This window comes from Dermacentor albipictus, chromosome 10, assembly GCF_038994185.2.
Source record: "Dermacentor albipictus isolate Rhodes 1998 colony chromosome 10, USDA_Dalb.pri_finalv2, whole genome shotgun sequence".
In the NCBI taxonomy this organism is placed as follows: Eukaryota; Metazoa; Arthropoda; class Arachnida; order Ixodida; family Ixodidae; genus Dermacentor; species Dermacentor albipictus.
Window position 1 is genome coordinate 1,376,887 of NC_091830.1, and position 20,640 is coordinate 1,397,526.

The following is a 20,640-nucleotide window of genomic DNA, read 5'->3' on the forward strand; positions in this document are numbered from 1 at the left end:
ACACAGAATATGTCGTGTTCACATGTTCCTATGTGCTCCGTGTGTTAGTTGTAATACGTACCACACGACGCCTGCTTGAAGGGCGTGAGACACGGTGTGTGCCGTGTCCAGGTCGCGGGTGAAGAGTCCAGCAGCGAGTCCGTACGTGGTCCTGTTGGCGCGCTCGATGACCTCCTCCGTGGTGCTGAACTTGAAGAGGCTCTGCACGGGGCCGAAGATTTCCTCGCGGGCGATGGTCATGTCGTCGTGTACGTCAGAGAACACCGTGGGCTGGACGAAGTATCCACGGCTGCCGTGGCGCTGCCCTCCGCACTGCAGCCGGGCGCCCTCGCGCTTCCCGGCCTCGACGTAGCCCAGCACGCGCTCCATCTGTTCCTTGCTGACCTGCAACCAGAGATAAAACTGTCAACAATTTCGGCACTGCAAAAAAAAATGCAATGCGGTGCATGCTATTCATGGTACACCTTATGAGAGAATTCGTTATTTATTGATGAGTAAGGTTGAATTGAATATTCAGACTTCAGACGACCCTTGCTGGAGGGAGCCCATAAAGGCAGGGTATACAAGGCAACGCTGGCACGCATTCAGGAGACAAGACTAAATAAAGTTACACAGCCAGTTTATCTATTTCTTCATTGTCTCTTAGCCAAGGTTCGCCAAAATAAACTAGCCTACATTTGAGCCTTAACTAAATGACTAATTCTCAAATGCGGCACTGTGAACAAAAATTGGAGGACGCTTAAGCTTCGCCTTCAAGAGTGGAACGCGATAGCGTTCCCGTCGACCCGCCAAGGGGTGTAAGACAATGGGCTACAGGGCAGCCATCACTTACGAGGCGCCCCGCATCAGACGCGGTGAGCGTCGAGCCATATGGTCGAGCAACGCGGCGTTCGGCGCAGCAACGAAACGTGCGCCTGAGCAAGCGGAGCGAACCAAAGAACTCGGTATCCCGGAGGGGGAAATGATGCACGCCAGCCAAACGTCGTGATCGGCACGGGCAGAGAGATAGAGAGATAGTGATCTAAAGAAAGGAAGGACGCTTGATTCTACAGAGGGAGCAAGGCGAAGCGTTGTCAGGGGAGAGAGTCCGAGCCGCGACAGCTCCAATGCGCGCGTGGCGCGCCATCTGTCGGGGCAGCGCCGTACATGGAGAGGAGGGGGTCTTCTGTGTTTGCCGCAAGAAGGCTCTCCGTGTGCGGAAAGCGCAGAAGAAATGCAGCGAAACGCACTTCGCTACTCGTGTAATTGCGACTTCTGTAAGTTACATGTTCATAATTACCGATATACACCACAGTATAACTTTCCACGGCTCGTTTCGAAGGCAACACCGCATTCACTAGAGGCGCGTTTGTACCTTTTGGAAGCATCGAAATCATGGCTGAGTGGTAGCGTCTCCGTCTCACCCTCCGGAGACCCTGGTTCGATTCCCACCCAGCCCATCTTGGAAGTTGCTTTTTATTTATGGAGTGCCTGCCGTGATTTATCGCTCATGGTCAACGCCGCAAAACGCCGACGCCGACACCGACGCCGACGACACCGGCTTTTCTGCGACACGAGCTCCTTAACGCTATCGCGTTAAAACGTTGGTCTCATCAAGCCAAATGCCCGCCCGACAGTGCGGATGTTGCGCAAGAGTGCCACTGCACGCATTCGATTGAGGATCGCCTGTACAGAAACAAAAGCTTTTCGCAGGCATGGAGTAGCGTATGACTAAAACTACATTCTTCTCTACAAATTACTATTCCTTCGCGCTGCAGTATTTTCGGCTTTTTCCCGTGTTTTACTGGGAGACGCCGCTCTCATTGCCACGGCAATGGAAGTGGAGTCGGCAGAATGCCGACGCGACCTGACTGCTTCGTCAGGTACCGGCCCGAGGAAGAGAAATTGCCCACCGAGTCAAGCTGACAGCGAGGACACTGCGCTGTACTCCTACTCAAGCGATGACGCCTCAGATGACGAAGGCTTCGAAAGAGTGGTACACCGGAAGGCCAAGAGAAGAAACATCAGCGGACGGTCTTCGTCAAGTAAGTCTACCGTCATTCCACAGCGCAGGCCATCGGCGCACACAATTCTTTTTGTGACGGACGCACCTGCCGACAACCTCAACCGCCTTAATCGACAAGCGATTTCCGTTTCTCTGGAGGCTCTTGTCCCAGGAGAAATCAAAGATATCAGAATTAATACTCGAAAGAACATCCTGGCTATTGACGTCCACAACCGAAGCGCAATCAATGCTTTGATGGTAGTCAAGCTCCTGGGCAACATTAATGTCCACTACCTCATTCCGCAAGACAACGAAACAACGGCCGGTGTTGTTTATGACATTGACACATCCATTAACGACAGCGACCTGCCAATTTTAATCAAACCTGCGACAGACGGTGTTGCCTTACTACAAGCTCGGCGCCTTGGCAAGTCGACCTGTGTAAGGCTCGTGTTTAAAGGTGACTGCCTACCATCACATGTAAAGGTCGGCCACTTTCGTCATGTGGTACGACCTTTCGTACCAAAACCACTTCAGTGCAGAAGGTGTCAAAGAATTGGACATGTGAGTGCTGTCTGCCGAAATACAACGATATGCCCACGATGTTCCGAACACCACGACACCGACACTTGCCGTGCAACAGAGCTCAAGTGCCCAAATTGTCAAGGATCGCACGCTGCGTCCTCAAAAGACTGTCCACGCCTAAAGAAAGAGCAGAAGATCTTGAGAAAAATGGCCAGAGACGGACCGTCACACAGAGATGCTTCTGAAGCGATAAGGCGACATCGCTCCCGGAAACGAAAGTCCATGAAACCCTCTTCCGGTTCAAGGGAAATGTTTCGTCCGGCAACGCCACCTGCTGTTCCATCTGTCTCGAGTAAGAGCACGAATGTCAACGAAAGAAGTGGCCATGCTTCATCAAGTGATGCGTGGCCGGCACTGCCGAGAACATGCCACGCGCCAGAGCCACAGCAAATGACTCGCCATTTACAGTCAAATGTCACTACAGTTGACCAAATGCAAGACAAGGACTCACAAGTGATTGCCATGCTCAAATCGCTCACGAATGTCATGCGTCTGCTACTGACGAACATGGACACTCCAGCTGCTCGTAGCGCACTGCAAGTATTGGACGCGCTGACTCCAGTACTTGAAAGCATCGCATAGCACCATGGCCCGCCCCTCGCTGCCCTTCCACAAGGAAGTCAAGAAAGCATCTTTACTGCAGTGGAATGCCCGTGGTCTCAAATCAAGAATTTCAGATTTTAGACATTTTGTCTTCGAAAACCGTTTTCCCATCCTTGTAATTTGCGAACCGAACGTGCAGAATGTTTTACGTATTTCTGGCTATGAGGCATTCATGTCCTCTACCTGTGGTGATGTAAGCAAGGTAATTGTATATATTAGAAGTGATCTGACTTACGTGTTGCACCCAGTTCCGGCTCACGACGACAACCAGTACGTTTGTTTAATCGTGAAATCGAATAAGCTTACGTTCACACTCGTTGCTGTGTACATTGCTCCTTCAAGTGGCTTCGACTCTAAACGACTACACGACGTGCTATCAGCGACACCCGGCCCTACGATTCTCACAGGAGATTTTAATGCTCACCATCCGCTTTGGGGGAGCCTGAAGATGGACTCCAGGGGAAGGCGAATAGCATCCTTTGCCACACAGCACGACCTTTACTGCCTCAACGATGGTAGTCCGACATATTTACGCGGGCCTACCTACAGCAGCTGCCTAGACTTGACCCTGGTTTCTCGGCTTCTTGAAAGAAACGTGCAATGGTTTACAGACATTGAAACACATGGAAGCGACCATATTCCGACGTACCTGAAGATCAAGGGACTATCGAAATACTCCTCCATGACGCTCCGGCGAATTGACTGGTCGGCGTTTCGGTCGCACATGGAGGGAGTATGTCAACAAGGGAACCCTTCAAGTCCGGAACACGAAATTCAAAAAGCCATGCAAGAGGCTACGCGTAGTTTCCAGCCTTTCCCGAAATATGCAGAATTTGAAGCAGAACTGCAGCGACTACGAGCAATTCGCCGGCGGGCTGAACGAAGATACAGGAGAACTAAATCCATCCATGATCTCCGAGAGGCAAGGCGGATGCAAAAGAAGATTCAACGTCGCATCGATGCACTACAATCTCAAAGATGGAAACGTTTCTGTGAGTCCTTGGATCCACGTCAGCGATTATCTCAAATATGGAGAACCATGCGTGGGCTTCGCGTATCACCACAACAGCGTGTCCCTTTCAAAGCCCTCGCTTTGCACCAAGGTCGCAGCGAAATTGACATTGCTGAAGAATTTTGCTCAAGACTTTCCAGCTTGCAGTTCCAACGCGCAATTACATCATGTGCTACTCCTGTGCCACGGGATTCCCGCATGGATGTAATTTTTTCGCTGGAGGAGCTTGAAGCGGCACTGGCGACTTGCAGGCGCTCTTCGTCACCTGGCCCGGACGGGGTTACCTATGCGGCGCTCGCCAATCTTGGGCAGACAGCACGACTCATGCTACTAAACCATTACAACGAGTCTTGGCGCAACGGTTTGGTTCCACGTGACTGGAAATGCAGCCGCTTGGTTCCACTTCTCAAACCTGGCAAATCACCGTTAAACTTGTCATCGTACCGCCCCATCGCTCTGGCCAGCTGCATAGGGAAAATAATGGAACGAATGATTTTGACTCGCCTGGAATGGTACCTGGAAAGTTACAACGTGTACCCAGATGCTATGGCTGGCTTCCGGCGTGGGCGCTCATCCATAGATAATGTCATCGATTTGGTAACATTCGTTCAGCATCAAAAACGCCGGAAACGACTCACTGCTGCATTATTCCTAGACATAAAAGGCGCCTATGATAATATAGCACATTATGCCATTATAAATGCTCTTACTGAAGCCGGAATCGGTGGCCGCACTTTTCAGTGGCTGTTGTCAAGAATGGCGAGCTACGAAACAAGATTGCCACGCAGTTACGACAGGGCGACACGACGCGCACCTCTCCCTCTCCGTCGCTGCAGCTGGGAGGCGTTCAAAGAAGCGGCCTTTGCGATGGAATCCGCCGCCTTCCACCCGCCCCATCGACATTGTGACGGGACTAGTTCGGCGTGTGTGAACAATGAATCCGGAGTTCCCCAACGCGGAGCTGATTTGACACGCATGGTCAAGCTGCCGTGGGGACAACGTATTTTGGTGCGTCTCACGCTTCGGCACCCCGCCAACGCCGTCGTCGGGCATCAGAGCGCGGTTGCCTTTGTGTCTGTAAACTGATCTGCAGAGCCGCGGCGAGTTGGTGATGAGTAAACGAACAGTCGCCGCGTCGTAGGACCGGCGGATCGAGTGTATAAAAACTGTGGTTGTGCGAATGCTGAGGACACTTCTCTTGAACAGTCATGTTAGACTGAGTCACTTCTCTCATACAGTCATGTTGGACTGATACTCTTTTTCTCAAGCAGTCATGTTAGACTGATTTAATTTCTGTAAATAAACCCTTTTCCTCGTTCTCGATGAGAAGCAGTTCTTCACTTCATCAACGATCTCAGCGTAAATAAGTTGGACGACGGCATGGGCCAGCTACCTTCGAATTCATGCCGTACTCCAATCTTGGCAAAGGACCACGGACGATGGGATTGAGCCCCCAATCCTGACAACTGGCTGACAGCGGTGAGATGGCCTTTGCGACATGGTGCTGTATCTGCGGTGAGTGCTTGGTTTTTGCTTTGACTCTCTAGGCTTCATTTTGTGGTTGTTCTGTTTAGAACAGTAGGGAAGCTAGATTGTTGTGTGTTAGCTAGGTTGTGTTTTCCTAGCTAGATTTAGAGAGCAGAATCAAGGCAGTAAAGCAGCAGTCATGGAGTTAAGGACACTGCTGAGAGACGAGTTGTTGATTGTTGGTGAGGAACTGGGCCTAGATGTACGCAAGGAAATGCTCAAATCGGAATTATTGGAGCTAATTTCCAATCAGGCCAGTGAGGAAGATATTGAAATGGGAATGGAACTTCTCAAAAAGAGATAGAGACGGGAAAGAGAAAGAGAAGAACGGGAAAGAGAAAGAGAAAAGCGAGAGAGAGAGGAACGCGATAAAGAGCGCGAGTTTCAGTTAGGGAAAATGCAACTTGAACTTGAAAGCAAACGTTTGGAGTTGTCTCAAGGAAGTGAAGGCGCTCTGGGACGATCAAGTGAGGCAGAATCGTACCGCATGGACAGGCTATTAAAGCCATTTGAGGTCGGGACCGACATAGGCTTGTTCTTAAGCAATTTTGAAAGGACTTGCGAAAAGATGAACTTCGGCCCGAGTACATGGCCACAGCGGTTGTTGTCTATGTTGCCGTGTGAGGCGGCGGAAGTAATCGCCAGATTGAGTGTGCAGGATGCATATGATTATGCAAAAGTTAAGGCTAGTCTCCTGAAGAAATACCGCCTTTCAGCCGAAGCTTTTCGACAAAGGTTTAGGAGCACAGGCAAGAAAGATAGCGAGGGCTATCCGGAGTTTGCATATAGCTTAAAGGCCAACCTAGTCGAGTGGCTTAAAAGCGCGGAAGCGTACGACAGCAGAGACATGATCATTGAATGCATGTGTCTAGAGCAGTTTTACAAAACCATCCCCCAAGCTGTGAAACTGTGGGTGCAAGACAGAGGTAATGTAAACACTGTGGAAAGGGCGACTGAATTAGCCGAAGAGTACGCAACCCGTAGAAAGTTGAACGCCGAGGAGGGAAACTGGGACGGTCGAAATGGACCGCGGAAACCATTTCCGTTCAAAAAGGGTGCGCAAACTAGACGATCCGAGCCTGTAGACATGGCGGAAAAGCCCGCAGAAAAGAGCGAGGAGAAACTTAACGGAGAAACCGCACAAAAAGAACAGAAAAGAAAATTCGAATCTGTTAGACCAATTCGCTGTTACAAATGCCACAAACTGGGACATATAGCTGTAAACTGCGAGAAGTCTAGCGTAGTTTTTTCCTACGTGGAGGAAAAAGATGAGAATATGGAACTTTTAAGTCCATATCTCCACGACCTGCAAGTTAATGGAAAACCATGCCGAGTGCTAAGAGACAGTGCCGCCACGCTGGACATTGTCCATCCGTCTTACGTGATGGTAGATGACTTCACCGGAGAAGTAGCATGGATAAAACAGGTTGTAGAAGAACACAGCGTGTGTCTGCCCATGGCCAAAGTCAAAATCAGTGGACCATTCGGGGAGCTAGAGACTGAGGCTGCAGTTTCCAAATTTTTGTCACTGCAGTATCCCTACATCTTTTCGAATCGCTCGAATCAGTTACTGCGTGACAGAGGGCTCAAACTGGGAGAGGGCATAGTACAGGCATTGACCAGAGGCCAAGCTCGTAAGATCGCGGCGCTTTTGGCTGAAAATGCTCAAGCTCCTCCAGCGGAAGCAGAAAAGGGAATAACTTCAATACCCGAATCCGAGCTAGGCCCGAGGGACAAAAGAACAGTTGAGGAGAGCCTGCCAGCTGACCAGCTCAATGAGAGCGTAGCACTAGAGTGTCAGAGTTCTAGCCTGCAGGAAGAGCAAGCAGACGCGCTCACAAGCGAGACAGGGTCGTTATTATCACCGGCCTCAAAGAACTTTGATCAACTCTTACGCGTGGATAGAGAGTCACTGGCAGCTGAGCAAAAGAATGATGAGAGCTTAGCTAAATTACGTGGCACAGCTAAAGAAGGCATTGCTAGGCGCAACGTAACGATACATGAGAGAGGAGGATTGTTGTATCGGCATTACAGAGATCGAAAGGGTAGGATTTTAGATCAGTTAGTCATACCTACTAAGTATAGGCAGGACCTTTTGAGTCTTTGTCATGGCAATGGGTGGTCCGGCCACCTAGGCATAAACAAATCAAAGGAAAGATTGCTTATGGAATACTACTGGCCTGGCTGTTTCAAAGATGTAGAAAACTTTGTAAGATCATGCGACGCCTGCCAGCGTTCTGGTAAACCAGGAGAGACATGGAAAGCTCCACTGAAGGTAGTCCCCTTAATAACAGAGCCTTTCAGACGGCTTGTAATAGACACGGTAGGGCCTCTTCCAAAAACAAAATCAGGCTACAGGTACTTGTTTACCATGCTGTGTCCGGCTACGAAGTTTCCAGAAGCAATCCCTTTGAAAGAGCTCAGCTCCACCGAAGTAGTAGACGCGCTTTTGACAGTGTTTGCACGAGTTGGGTTTCCAGCCGAAATTCAGGCAGACCAAGGGTCAGTATTCACGAGCGCACTGACTTCCCCATTCTTGCAAAAGTGCGGGGTAAAGTTAATACACAGTTCTGTCTATCACCCTCAGTCAAACAGTGTAGAGAGGTGGCATTCGGTGCTTAAGCGAGTTTTGCGTGCGCTATGTTACGAGCACAAGGAGGACTGGGAGAACTGTCTGCCGGCAACTTTGTTTGCTTTGCGAACGGTTACACATGAAGCGACAGGGTTCTCACCAGCAGAACTAGTGTATGAGAGGACACTCCGTTCTCCACTGAGAATGTTAAGAGAGATGTGGGAGGAAAGAGGGGAGAGTCCAACCATGGTTGAATACGTGCTAAATTTACTGGAACGGCTAAGCGCAACCCAAGAACTAGTCGGAAAGAACATGGCACTAGCTCAAAAGAACGCCAAAGTCTATTACGACAAGAATGCGAGGCTTCGTACGTTTGAAGCCGGCTTAACGATGAAAGCGGAAAAGTGTAGGTTTGGTTGTTCGCAGGTTACTTATCTGGGCCATGTTGTCGGTCAGGACATGAGACGGCCGGCTGAGCTGAATATAGCTACGATTGGAGAATTTTCTCAGCCGCGCCCGAAAACGGACCTTCGTTCATTTTTGGGACTTGTGGGGTACTATCAACGGTACATTCCGAATTACTCGCAATTGGCAAGTCCATTAACAGACGCCCTCCGAAAGGGAGCACCAGGTAACGTACACTGGGATAAGGACAAAGAGAACGCTTTCCAAAGTTTGAAAACGCTATTGGTTTCTCGCCCTGTGCTTCGCGCGCCAGACTACACAAAGGAATTCATAGTTCAATGCGACGCAAGCGACAGAGGTATGGGCGTGGTACTTAGTCAGGTCGGCGACGATAACGAGGAGCATCCTATCCTCTACGCCAGCCGTAAACTAAATGTAAGAGAGGAAGCCTACAGCGCTTCAGAGAAGGAATGCGCTTGTTTGGTTTGGGCCGCCCAGAAGTTGTCGTGTTACTTGTACGGAGCGAAGTTCATCTTCGAGACCGACCACTGTCCTCTGACGTGGCTCAATCAAATGTCACACAAGAACGGCCGCTTGCTCCGATGGAGCCTCACTCTCCAAGAGTACAACTTCTCCGTTAGATATAAGAAGGGAAAGTTGCATAGCAATGCGGATGGTTTGAGCAGGCTAATTTGAATTCTACGTTTGAGGGTCCCGCCGAAATTTTAAGGTTACTAGTGTTAGCTTTTCTTTAGGCGAAGAAAATCCCCTCTCATTTGGCAGAATTCCCTCCAATAATTGCTGAATTTGTCAGCAGGAATTTGCTTCAGAAATTGGCATAGTGAAATGTAGCATTTTTTTTTGTTTCTGCACTTATGTTGTTGTTGTTTTTTTGAAGCCTAGCGAGTCTAAAGTGAGAGCCAATGCACGTCATCTCGGCGCAGAGCCGTGTTGTGGGGTTCATTTTGCAGTTGCCTGTCCTTGTTGGATGTTTTGGGGTGGTGACATCAATGCACAAGTGGTCGCTGCGAGCCAAGACATCAATCCCCCCCCCCCCCCCCCTCTGACCAGCAGCCGTTCTCTTCCTGCCTAGCGGTTGTCAGCGCTAGACAGTCGAGACTTTCCGGGCCATGGAGGCGCTGTCAAGAATGGCGAGCTACGAAACAAGATTGCCACACAGTTACGACAGGGCGACACGACGCGCACCTCTCCCTCTCCGTCGCTGCAGCTGGGAGGCGTTCAAAGAAGCGGCCTTTGCGCTGGAATCCGCCGCCTTCCACCCGCCCCATCGACATTGTGACGGGACTAGTTCGGCGTGTGTGAACAATGAATCCGGAGTTCCCCAACGCGGAGCTGATTTGACACGCATGGTCAAGCTGCCGTGGGGACAACGTATTTTGGTGCGTCTCACGCTTCGGCACCCCGCCAACGCCGTCGTCGGGCATCAGAGCGCGGTTGCCTTTGTGTCTGTAAACTGATCTGCAGAGCCGCGGCGAGTTGGTGATGAGTAAACGAACAGTCGCCGCGTCGTAGGACCGGCGGATCGAGTGTATAAGAACTGTGGTTGTGCGAATGCTGAGGACACTTCTCTTGAGCAGTCATGTTAGACTGAGTCACTTCTCTCATACAGTCATGTTGGACTGATACTCTTTTTCTCAAGCAGTCATGTTAGACTGATTTAATTTCTGTAAATAAACCCTTTTCCTCGTTCTCGATGAGAAGCAGTTCTTCACTTCATCAACGATCTCAGCGTAAATAAGTTGGACGACGGCATGGGCCAGCTACCTTCGAATTCATGCCGTACTCCAATCTTGGCAAAGGACCACGGACGATGGGATTGAGCCCCCAATCCTGACACTGTGCAGTTATTTGACCGACAGGCATTTCTTCGTGATGACCGAGGATGGCGCCACGACTCAACACCAAACGTGCCGTGGAGTACCACAAGGCGGAGTGTTAAGCCCGACGCTTTTCAACCTAGTGCTCGTTGGCCTAGTCCGATCCTTGCCCAACACAGTTCAGGTATCAATATATGCCGACGATACCTGCATTTGGGCGTCTGCCGTAACACGGCTGCAGGTACGAGCACGGCTGCGAAAGGCAGCTACGATAACATCTCTGTACTTGCGAAAACAGAACTTAGAGCTGTCTTCAGAGAAATGCTGCCTTGTTACATTCACTCGGAAGGAAATGAAGCGTTACACTGTAAAGGTCAATGGGCAAGCAGTAGCAAATGCACGAAAACACCGCTTTTTAGGGGTAATTATTGACCGAGACCTATCATGGAGCCCGCATGTTTCATACCTGAAGAAGAGATTATTGACAATAATACATCTCCTCAAATTTCTGGGCGGAAAGTCATGGGGCACTTCGGTGCGGTCAATGCTGCAGCTGTATAACGCCTTGTTTCTCGGCTTCGCAAGATACAGCCTCCCTGTGATTGGCAACACCTGCAAAACAAACCTGCGTGTACTCCAGGGACTACAAGCTCAGGCCCTAAGGACGTGTCTCGGTCTTCCGAGGTGTGCGTCTACAGCCGCAACGATCGTCATAGCTCGAGATCACCCAATATCAACGTACTTGGCAACCGACGCTCTCAGGGCGCATATTCGGCACGTTGCCCGATTACCTTCTCACCATCTTGCCGCTCTACCCACAGAAAGGCCACACACAACCTTCAGTCGTTTAATTGATGCCAATCGCCCCTCATTGCCATCGAACTACATGCCTGCAGCAAGACCATCCTTACCTTTATGGTGCCTGCACAGACCTGACATACGCCTCACCATCCCAGGAATCATGAAGAAAGCCAACATGTCCTCGTTTGCCCTTAAGCAGGCCACGTTAGAACATTTACATGAGGTGCACAGTGGCCGCGTACACGTTTACATCGACGGTTCCGTTACATCTGCAAGCGCAGCTGCCGCTGTGCTGATCCCAAGAAGATCCGTCAAGATACAGCTAAAGACGTCACATGTATCATCAACGACAGCTGCTGAACTCGTAGCCCTGCGTTCGGCTCTTCATTTTATTAAGGAGGAACCATCCCAGGCATGGTCAATCTTCTGTGATTCCAAGGCAGCCCTACAGAGTGTACTCTCAGCACTGCGCCATGGATCACATGAGCAGCTCGCCGCAGAGATCAGAGAAGTCCACCATCGACTAGTTGACGAAGGACATGATATAATATATCAGTGGTGGCCTAGTCACTGTGGCATACATGGCAATGATCGAGCAGACGCAGCTGCCCGATCTGCCCATGACGGCGTCAACTGCGTTGCCATTCCTCTTTCGAGAGCCGACGCAGCGAAAAAACTTGCCACACTTGCGCGTGACCTGACATTAGCCCAGTGGAATTCATCCGATTTCACAAGTGCACGCCTCCATACTCTGGACCCTAATTTACAGCTCCATATTCCGTCCGAGCTTCCACGACGTGACTGCACCCTTCTTATCCGTCTATGGCTTGGAGTAGCATTTTCAAATGCCTACTCTTTCCTTATCGGAATGGCCAACAGCCCACTGTGTGACTTCTGCGGGTGCAACGAAACGATCGAGCATCTTCTTTGTCAGTGCTCTCGTTTTAACCTACAAAGAACTGTCCTCTCAGCCACCTTAGACCAACTGGACAAGCGCCCAATGACAGAAGACAAGATCCTTGGAACCTGGCCTACGCGAACATCAGCGCGATCCGCTATGAAGGCGCTGCTGCGATACTTGAAAGACACGGGACTTTCTGACAAATTGTGACAGTACACTGTGTGGCGCAGGACTGTACGGTGACACTGCGTAAGACTAGGAATGCCTTTGCGGGTTGCGTGACAGTGCCCACAGAAATAGTTCGTGTGTACGTGCGTGTGTGCTTAGGTTTTTTTTTTCTTTTTCCTTTTTTTTATCCTTCTTTCTTTCTCACCTATTGCATCCCCTTTCCCTTCCCCCAGAACAGGGTAGCCAACCGGAGATAATCTCTGGTTAACCTCCCTGTCTTTCCTTTGCCTTTCTCTCTCTCTCTCTCTCTTTTCTCCTGTACCTGACTTTAACCATTATTTTCATAGAGCCAGCTTCGCGCACAATGCCTAGCACCCATTATGGGTGACGATGACACAATATTTCCGTTTTTAGTATTCTGCCATCGTTTCTCAATATCACGAAAACATCTATTATAAGGGCTGTTTCACTATATTGAGTTGAACCTTTCCATCATTCGGGATTCTGTCTTTCGCAATGCCATGTGTGAAGAAGGTAATCAGGTAATCATGCCACCACCTCGTAGAAAATAGCCTTAATTAGCATATACAGGGTTATTTGTAACGCTCCTAAATAAGCCAGTAGCATAAAAATTTCGGGACACATCACACTTACGACGCCCTCCCCCCGCTCCCGCCACATTTCTCAGGCTCTCTTTAAGCAAAGCGGTCGGACCCTGTCGTGTTGTGCGCCGTATTCGCATGTGGTGCGCAGTGTTCATGGTGCTGTACAATGCTTAGGGGAAGACGACGAAGTTCCTTCTTGGTAGAACGCGCTTTCTATGGGCTGCGCGAATTTCGGCCTTTATCGGCAGTCTTTCGTTCTTGTTTTCCTAGCTTTTGTGCCCAATCGACGACGGGGCTCCAGAGGACCACGAGGATATCGTTGTATCCGCAAGAGGGACCTTATTTCCTCCATTTTTGGACTCACTGTGTTCAGCGCAGCACGTATAGCTGAGGCGCTGAGGCTCCCGCGGCCGACCGGGCCCGCGGCGCCCCACCGGGGGATCGTTTGCCGCTCGTAGTCGCGCGCAAGTTGTGAATCATGGCTACTATGGAAGGAGCGACTACACCCGAGGAATCTTCGGTGCCAGGACAATGGCGAAGGAGGAAGGTACGTGCCACTAGAGAAGAGCGGACAGAAAACTGCGAAACAGCGAGCCCGGCAGAGGCAAGCAGGCAGGAAAATAGCGGCCAAGTCGATCGAGCGTCAGCATACGCGCATTCCAGACAGCGCCGAGAAAATTGTTCTCCGACCACATGGCGGCCTAGTTCCAGGACGTGGAACATCCTCCGGCACTTGTTGGACCCCGCAAGCTCGAAGACTCAATCCGGTATAAGATTGGCAAAAGCTAGGCACGCGTTCGTAGGGAACGATGATGATTTCATGAAGAAATTAATTGAGACGGTCGTGGGGGAAACATCGGGAACTCCACTTCCCGACTATGGTGGAGCGCCTAAGGAGGCGTTGGACGCCCCCATCACAGAAGCGGAAGTGAGGGCAGAGATTGTAAGACTCAGAACGAAGTCGGCTCTGGGCCCTGACGGGCTAACGAACAAAATGCTCAGGAACTTAGACGGTGATTCCATTTGTTATATAACGAATGCAGGAATGTTGGGGTAAAGGCGTGCTCCCACAACAGTGGAAGACGGCAAGCATTATTGTAATACCGAAACCCGGGAAGCCTCCGCAATTGGAACACTTACGGCCAATTTCCTTAACTTCATGCGTGGGGAAATCGATGGAGCACGTCGTCCAGACCAGACTGATGGGCTTCATGGAGCAGGGCGACCTGTGGCCACATGAGATGGTCGGGTTCCGACCTCACTTGTGTACGCGGGACGTCATGCTCTAAATCAAACATGATATAATAGAATGAAGGTCTAAAGATGCAAAAGGAATTCTGGGACTGGACCTCACGAAGGCTTTTGACAACGTAAAGCATGAGGCGGTCCTGGAACGGCTGAACAAGATTAATGTAGGTACCAAGACATATCGATACATCAGGGACTTCCTGACGGGAATAACTGCCTGCATGAGGTTCCAAACGCTGGAATCCCCCACAATTGAGCTAGGGAGTAAGGGTACGCCCCAGGGATCAGTGCTGTCTCCCCTACTCTTCAACGTGGCTATGAGGGAACTGCCCGAGCAATTGGGAAAACTCGAGGGATTAAAATTTAGTATATATGCGGATGATATCACCCTCTGGGTCAGCCGGGGAAGTGATTCAGCCATCGAAAGACTGCTCCAGGCCGCCACCGACATCAGAGTCGATTACGCGGCCAAGAGAGGCCTAGCATGCTCGCCGCGGAAATCAGAATTGTTTATATACAATCCGAAACACTTAAGGTGCAAGGCACCGGCGGAGATCAAAATTAAAGTGGCGGGTAAGCAGGTACCAAAAGTCAACCAAATTAGAATCTTGGGCCTGATTCTCCATTCACACGGCCACAATGGCGAGACCGTCAAGAGGCTGCAGAATCACGCAATACAGACCCTGAGCCTAATTAGGCCAGTGGCTAGCAAAGGCCGAGGGCTAAAGGAGAACAATTTGATTAAACTAATAGAGGCGTACATATTCAGCCGGGTGAGCTATGCAACGCCATATCTCGATTTGAAAGTGGTGGAAAAAGAAAAGCTTGATTATCTAATGAGAAAATGCGTAAAAGGAGCGCTGGGACTGCCCATGTACACATCCACAGAGAGACTGATGGCTCTAGGAGTGCACAACACAAGGGCAGAACTGCCGGAAGCAGTGCGAACCGCTCAAATTGATAGACTTAGCACCACGAGGACAGGAAGAGCCATATTGGCCAAAGTTGGAATAAATCCGGACAGAGGCCCCACCCAAAAGGTGGAAGTAGATATGGAAGTAAGGAAAAATCTGATTACCCCCCTCCCCCTGCAAAAAAACATGCACCCGGAACATAGCAAAGACAGGAGGCATAAACGAGCCGAAGCATTAAAAATTACATTCGGTAAAATTTTGGAACATGAGGTGGCCTATGTAGACGCGGGGGAGGTAGGGGCAGTTTTACGGCGGCAATGGCCGTCAGCGGCCGGGGTATTCCCGTGACCGCTGTCCCTCTTCGCGGGTGCAACATAGAAGTTGCCGAGGAAATTGCGATCTCATTAGCTTGCGCTGGAACGGACGCGAAAATTGTGATCAGTGACAGCAAAACTGCCATACAAAATTTTAGCAAGGGAAGGATCTCGCCCTCAGCAGCCAGAATCCTAGGCCAGAGAAAGTTAGATAGAAAAATTCAAGTAATTTGGACTCCGGCGCACGAAGCCGTCCTCGGCAACGAGGCGGCCCACGAGCTGGCTCGAGATCTCTACCGCCGAGCCGTTACAGGGCTCCTCGATGACCGAGGGAGCGGAGAGCGCATGCTAAAATGTGGGGAGATCACGCAGCATTATAGATTGGCTCGTAGATTGGTATCTCCGCCAGACCCAAAATTAAACAACAGACAAGCAGTCGCGTAGAGACGACTACAAACTTATGCGTATCCACACCCGGTTATGGCGAACCACATGTTCCCGAGGCCAGGATCGATAGATGTAATCTTTGTGGGGCGAGAGGGACCCTCGACCACATAATATGGGAATGTCCGTACTCTCCCGGGGGAACGCACAAAATAGGTAGTAGAGACACCTGGGAGACCCTGCTGCGCAGCTCGGACTCTGAGCTACAGCTCCGGCTCGTCCAAATGGCTGAAGAGGTTTCTGGGACCCAAGGCCTCCAAACCTGCATATGAGGCGGCGGCACTCGCCCCCTGACCTGCGTGTCGGGGGGTGGGTAGATCATCTTATCCGTTGGACAATAAAGTTTATTCCATCCATCCGTGTACGACGCTTAGACGAAATGACGCCAGGACAACGAAGACAACGAAGAAGCCATGATGCTGGCATGTGGCGAACGGAAAATAAGGAAAAAGAAGACCGGAAATGACAATCGAACAGTTTCGACCAATAGCGAACTAACACGCGAAGAACGAGAAAAAGGAAAAAATAAGTGCTGGAAGATGATCGTGGAGCAGCACAGAAACAAGCAGTACCAGGCTGCAAGAGCGCGAACGGTTCGTTCCCGAAGCCCAGCTGCTGCCTGGCTAATTCATTAACCTGGCGATTCCACAGGCGGCCGCGGTCCACTGTACTCGGAGCGGGACGAATTCCAGCCCTGGGCCTTCTGTTGGTTGTCTGGGACCAGACTGTGCCAGGCACACCCTGCTATTCGATCATTGTGCGCCCATGCCACGCTCGTCCCTGCCGTCATCGTGAAGCGGAATCTACCGACTCACCGACCCTACATCGACGCCCACAGGGTGAACGCTTACAAACGTTCTTTATCTCGTGTGCGACTATACGATTCCGTGGTACTCTATTAGTTGGCTAATATTAGGCAAGTGTGCAGCTCTTACATGTTTTCTAACGTTTGTCTAACTTGGTCATAGTCAAGTGTTCGACGAAAACTCGTCTGGCGAGGAAACATAATGGTGCCAAAAAACGTGCACTCGCCAAGAATGAAATAAAAATAAAAAGAAAGAACCGACGTTTCGGGCCCCGTACAGGTCCCTTGATCACAATAAAGATGTAAGCATGGGCGCGCGGTCTAACTCGGTCACTTTCACTGCTCTGATCATTCTATTAAGACGGCTCACTCAATATGCAAAATGCCTCATTCCTTTCGGCAACGAAGGTTTCGCCTCCGTTACCGTGACTTTCCGAGCCTTCTCTCGCAAACCCTCACCGAGTGGAGATGAAAATGTCATGTCTCGTGTATAATCTGGCGGACTCAAACGGTAGACCATCTGGCGGTCCAGTGGACGTCTCCGACCTCAAACCTTTCGATGGCAGAAGCAGCAACTAGGAAGAGGAAGAAACAAGGCCGGCAGATACCGCGCCCAAAGACGGCGGGTGTCAATCCGTGTACTCGCCGGTATGAACTGCGAGAACGCTCTTAGTCGCCACTTCTCGCTGGTAGGCAGTGGGACCTTGTTTCCAGCCGTTCTGGTGAGCTGAGAGGTGCGACTATGGCGTAAATGCATAGGTTGAAGTACGAAAATGGCACTGATTAGCCAAATCGGAAGCTTTTTGTGGCATCCAGCTATTTTCGAGGGCTGCGGTGAATCAAATCGAGCCACGCCCGCGCCGGTGTGAGAGGCTAAAGCGGACCCAGGAGTTGTCTTACTGCTCGTACCTGGGGAGCTATATCCTCCACTGGCACTTGAATGACACGGAAGGCACGGTCAGCGTTTAAGCACTGGCCGGAGACTTCCATAAGCCCAGTATGCCTCCTTTGCGTGAGTTTCCTTATGTCTAGCAGTCCCCTGCAAAGGTCAATGCGCCAGAGGGCTGCGTCATTCGCCAAGCTGACGGATGCAAAGTGATTTTAGCGGTCTGTGTGTTAGCATTGTTGTCGGATTGTGAAATTCGCTGACGGTGTGTTAATACTGCCACGTTGTCGTGACTTCGTAGAATGTCACGCTGTCCAAAAGGTTGAGCCCCGTTCTTCTCCTTTATTGCACAACGAGGGTCTCGAATCCGCAACACTAGAGAATTTTAGCCCAGCGGGTTTACGGCCAGCGGAGCGGAGCGTGCGAGCGGAGACGCGACTGCGCATGCGCACAACGCTGAGGCGGCCAGCGGTTTTACGGAGCAGCGTTTACGCCCGCTGGAAAGCACTCCCCAGCGGAGGGTATACGCAGCGCGCGAGCGTGCGTAAGCGCGCGCGGGCGTGTATGGGAAATGCAAGATGCAAGATGGCAGCCGAGAACATGAACGCCGGCAGTTCTACATCGACGACGGCGACTGCGGCGCTGACCTGTACATTAGTACTCAGTATATAATTAACAAATAATGTACTGAGAACATGTAATATATCTTTATTCAACATTCCTTGCATTATAAAAGCAAGGGTAATTCAAATTCATTTCTCAGTAACTCCTATTCGGACCACTAGGTGGGGCAGCAGAGCGCCCCGCTCTTTACCCCGCTCGAGCGGGTCAGTGATCCGCCGGGCTAAAATTCCTTTTTCGCGAGCCGCTCCGCTGGCGCAACGGTGGAGACCGCGAGCGGAGCGAAAGGTAAACCCGCTGAGCTAAAAGTCTCTATTGATGCCTTCAGGTAGCATCTGTGGGTTTATTGAGGTCACATACTCGTGACACCTGCGGAAGAAAGAATGTGCCACATCCGCCGCCAAGGTTTGTGAGTGGTGGCACTGGTTAACACCACCAGGGTTATTTCTTGTGTGTGTGTGAGCATGCGTGCGTGTGCGCGTGTGTGTGTGAGCGTGCGTGTGCGCGTGTGTGTGTGAGCGTGCGTGCGTGCGTGCGTGCGTGCGTGTGTGTGTGCGTGCGTGCGTGCGTGCGTGCGTGTGTGCGTGCGTGTGTGCGTGTGCGTGTGCGTGTGTGTGTGTGTGTGTGTGTGTGTGTGTGTGTGTGTGTGTGTGTGTGTGTGTGTGTGTGTGTGTGTGTGTGTGTGTGTGTAATTGTCAAGAGACTGCGAGCACTGTGTGGAAGAAAACGATTATTATAGAGATTCTTTGTCAGTGTTCTTGGCTGTATTGTAGCTCAGTGAAGAGAGCTCGTAAATGCATCTTTACATATATATCTGCCTGTGGCATTTCGGTGGAGGCGCGGGTATTTATGTGCTGGTGTGTGTTTTCGGTGTCTGAGCTAGTCAGCAAGACGGCGGCGGCGGTAGCAGTAATACTGACAGCAGACGGCTAAAAGGTAATTAAGGACCATTTTAAAGTATAAAAATGAAACAGGGCTCCCATCGCAAGAACTTCATTATTGAGAGCAAGAAAATTGGGGAGCCCGCAGCAGTTCCGAGGGTATACTACGAAAGAACTAAAGGGTACACGTTGGGGGACTGCATGGGGGACTACACTGGGAAATTTATATGATTCACTCTTGTTTCCTAAGGTTGTTTCCTAAGGTAGTTTCCCAAAGTAGTCCCCCATGTAGTCCCCCAATGTGTTCCCTTTACTGCCTTTGCAGTAGCCCCCGGAAGTGTTGCGGCCTCCCCAATTTTTTAATGGAAACACACACATCTAAAACCATCACGATCTCTCCTTTGTTTACTCCACTGACAAACGAGGTGACAATGTCCTTGCTGGTGGTGGAGGTTCAGCGCCAACGATCATTATTTCACGGTCCGTAAAGTACGTAGGTGCATACTCTAGAAATGTGATTGCATTACCATTGCATCGCACGCCGAGCCTTGTTGCTCTGGGCGCGTGCGTCTTCCGACGCGTACTTTCACGGTCTACCGCGTGGCTTCGCAGGTGCCGCGGAGGTAGATAGATGCTCCCGGATACATTTTGCAGCACGCATTGGAAACAGGCCAACGAGCGCGTCCTTTCATATACAATTATCCAGCCCCCTCCCGTGACATCAGGAACCGCTAGGAGCGCCGCGCGAACTAGGCGCTACTTCGCCTGCCGATAACACCTGCTGCTGTGGAGCAGAGGTAACGCCTCTGGTTCTCACTACAAAGCTTCCCGAAGTAGCCTGGTCCACCTACGGGCAAGCGCATTCCGAATGTTCGTTTCAAATCTCTTAGTTTAATATACCCGGATATACTACATAACAGCCTTCCATACATGTTATTACCTTTCTCTGTACTCTACATAGACCTCATACATACTACACGTACATCTTATCGTTCCTTTCATTACATGTACCGCCGGACACCTACAAAACGCCCAAGAACCAAGTAGTGCTATTGCATACGAAAGTGTGGCCCTTTGAGGCGAAGCAGTTCTTTCAGAGCGGCTGCACGTGCACGTCTCCCACCGATAGCGTCGAATAACGCGGTCGCATGCGCGCAATTGACCAGACGACGCATGAGTGTGCTGTCGCGAACACACAAGGGTGCATATGTGAATTCCATCACATCTGGTACTCAACGGTCAAGTCATTCAAAAGTTATTCATCCCTGCAGGTGGGAATATTGAAGCGAGAAACAGTGGGGTGCGTGATATTTCATTACTGGGGACACGGTCGTGCACGTGCATTGTCCCCTAGATGTTGCGTATTAACTAAGAGTAATAAATCGTCACCAGATAATTTAGTGTCTACACTCCCTTAAAATCGAACCCCTTCTTCTGGCTCCTAACTTGAACATTAATTTCTGATGAACACAGTGGATGTGTCTTGATTGGATTTCCGATTGTGTTTAGTGTATGGCTTTGCGTAA

General features: G+C 50.6%; 1 protein-coding gene across 2 annotated transcripts in view; it reads right to left on the minus strand.

The window, feature by feature from the left end:
- Nucleotides 1–20,640, minus strand: part of LOC135911970 (aldehyde dehydrogenase 1A1-like) — a 360,058-nt gene that overhangs the window by 216,354 nt on the left and 123,064 nt on the right. For both annotated transcript variants that reach the window (XM_065444352.2, XM_070527411.1), the window contains exon 9: nt 62–384. In XM_065444352.2, the coding sequence (XP_065300424.2) occupies nt 62–384 (323 nt within the window). The remainder of the gene's footprint in view (nt 1–61; nt 385–20,640) is intronic.